Genomic DNA, 2,498 nt, shown 5'->3' with positions numbered 1-2,498 from the left:
TTTGGATAAATTTTTCAAATAAACACTTATAGAATAATAAAATAAGGTGGTAAAATGGATTAAACTTCTATAAATTAAAATTAGTTTATGCATTAGTTAAAACCAGCTTTTAGAGAGAAGCTAAGCGATAGACCTATAAATTTAACTTCTCCTATAATTTATAAGTTCACAGTTACGAAATATGATCATTATAATATTCAATAAAAATGACCAGATAAACATAATCTATTTTGAAAGTTGAAGCAGATAAGAAATAACCTTCTTTGCACATCTGAATATCACACTCTGTTCAAGGGCAGAAGCATGACAGTGCACCCTGTAATGAACTCACTATCCCAACCGTTTAAACAAAGACACTACTACTGAGATAAACTACTCCATAAACACCTATAGAAAAAGAAAATAAAAAAGTAAAATGAATTGAACTTCTCTCGTAAGTTAAAATCAACTTGCGCATTCCAGCTTTTGGAAGAAGTTAAATAAGAGAACTTCTATAAAAGCTAAGTGCATAAATTGATTTTAGCTTAGGGAAGAAGCTCAATTCATTATACCTTTTTAATTTTTTTCTTCTATAAGTGTTCATGGAGAAGTTTATTCAAACATGGCCATAGACATGTAAATGATTGTATAGTACATCTTAATCATGCCCAACCCTTAATAATTGTCGTGCTGATGAAGTCTAGGACCATGGAAATCAAAGAGCAAAAAGATAGACATAGATTTAAAACCGAAAACAAGAAAGGATGGAAGCAAAATTAAAATTCCATAGATATCCTTCTGAAAACAATACACCTCACATTGCATATAATTTCTTTCCTAATGTTGCTGAAATAAGACAATAATTATACAGGCATTACAGCTTAAACGTGAAAATAAATAGTACAAATGCTTATATAGAAGTAGCTTTAATCAAGCCATCACTCTCACCTGTCAAATCACCATCGTCATCATCTTCGCCACCACCTTTGTTGCTTTCAGTATCCAACTGTTTGGGCTGGGCCGGAGCACTCCCAAGCCCAGTCACAGACTGCTGGTAAAGAATCCCACCAACAATGGTAAAAAACAAGCAAACCAAACCAATGGGGCTAGCATGCTTATCCCAAATAAGTACATTGATCGCCACAGTGAGAAACTTGTTCACCACGCCGGTGACGGTGAACGCGGTGGCGGAAACGGCCCTCCTGGCCGCGAACCCGAAGAAACTAATGAGCAAGCCGAAGAGGCAAGACAGGGAGACGGCGTAGAAGGCGGCGGGGTCGAAAAGGCCGCCGGATCTAACCGCGGCGATAATCTCGACGTTCTCGCCGGTGACGAAGGAGAAAAAGGGAGCCATCATAAGAGAGAGGAGGTTGTTGTAGAAGACGAAGCCCCATGTGTTGAGGCCGAGGCTCATGACCATGTGCTTGATGTAGACCATCTCGGTGGTGATGGTGATGAGGTAGGCGAAGGCCCAGGAGTAGGCGGTGAGGGTGAAGGCGGAGTCGGTGGCGACGTAGCCGAAGGCGCCGGCGAGGATGACGAGGAGGGAGAGGAAGGTGAGGTTGGAGGGGCAGGGCTGGCTGCGGAAGACGGTGTCGGCGAGGGCGACGAGGAGAGGGGTGAGGGATCGGAAGACGATGAAGGTGTCGACGTTGGCATGGCGGAGAAGATTGGTGTTGGTGAAGATGGCGAGGTAGAAGACGAGGGCGGCGGGGAAGAATTTTTTGGCGGTGGGGAGGGTGAAGGGGTCGTGGTGGAGAAACCCTAATTTCCCAAAGACGTAGACGCCGAGTGCGGAGGTGAGGTACTGGAGCGCGGTTAAGAGGCCTGGGTAGTTGAATTTGGTGATGGCGTATTTGTTGATGATGGCCAGGAGGCTGGAGCATACTGCGTAACCTACCACCACGCCGCTTGTGGTGTAGTATTGCTGCTTCCACGAATCGAATCGCGCCCACGTCATTGTCATTGTCTCTCAGAGAAGGAAGGAGAAAGGGGATCACCGACACTTAGATATAGATCTGTGAAATAGAGAGTGTCCCTGGGAAGAGGACATTTATTTTCTACTGACACTCTTCTTCCCTGCAAAGCCACAGCTCACACATGCCCAAACTCAAATCTTATCTCAAGAGAAAGAGACACAAAACAACCCAAAAGCCTCATTTATTTCAATTGGTAAATCAATTTCCACCTTCAAAATATCCTAATTTTTTAAATTAGTTTTTAATGAATTTAAATAAGTTTTTATTTAATATTTTTATATTATTTTATTCAATATTTTCTATATTTTTATTATTATTGTCAAGGATTATTATTTATTTTGTAAAATAATATACAAAATTGGAAGCAAAGATATTAAATAAAAGTGTGTGTCTACAAAAATAGTTAAGAAAATAATATTAAATTATGTAAAAATTCTAAAATAAAATTAACTATTAATAAAAATTCTATGGCTTTTTATTAAATTATGCAAAAATTCTAAAGATTTTAAGTGATGGGGTGGGTTCGGGTTCGGGGTCGAG

General features: G+C 40.3%; 1 protein-coding gene across 1 annotated transcript; it reads right to left on the bottom strand.

Moving 5' to 3' along the window:
- Window positions 1-744: 744 nt before the first annotated feature.
- On the bottom strand, window positions 745-2,140 carry LOC114391425 (GDP-fucose transporter 1). Its single transcript, XM_028352432.1, has one exon. The coding sequence runs from the start codon at window positions 1,943-1,945 to the stop codon at window positions 890-892; it is 1,056 nt and encodes a 351-aa protein (XP_028208233.1). The 5' UTR covers window positions 1,946-2,140; the 3' UTR covers window positions 745-889.
- Between the last annotated feature and the right edge of the window lie 358 nt (window positions 2,141-2,498).

Source organism: Glycine soja, chromosome 17 (genome assembly GCF_004193775.1).
Source record: "Glycine soja cultivar W05 chromosome 17, ASM419377v2, whole genome shotgun sequence".
NCBI classification, from domain to species: Eukaryota; Viridiplantae; Streptophyta; class Magnoliopsida; order Fabales; family Fabaceae; genus Glycine; species Glycine soja.
Note: the sequence above shows the minus strand (reverse complement) of the source record. Positions and strands in the feature narration are given on the sequence as shown.

Coding starts and splice junctions, on each gene's coding strand:
- LOC114391425 (XM_028352432.1), bottom strand. CDS start 1,945: ATGACAATGACGTGGGCGCGATTCGATTCGTGGAAGCAGCAATACTAC.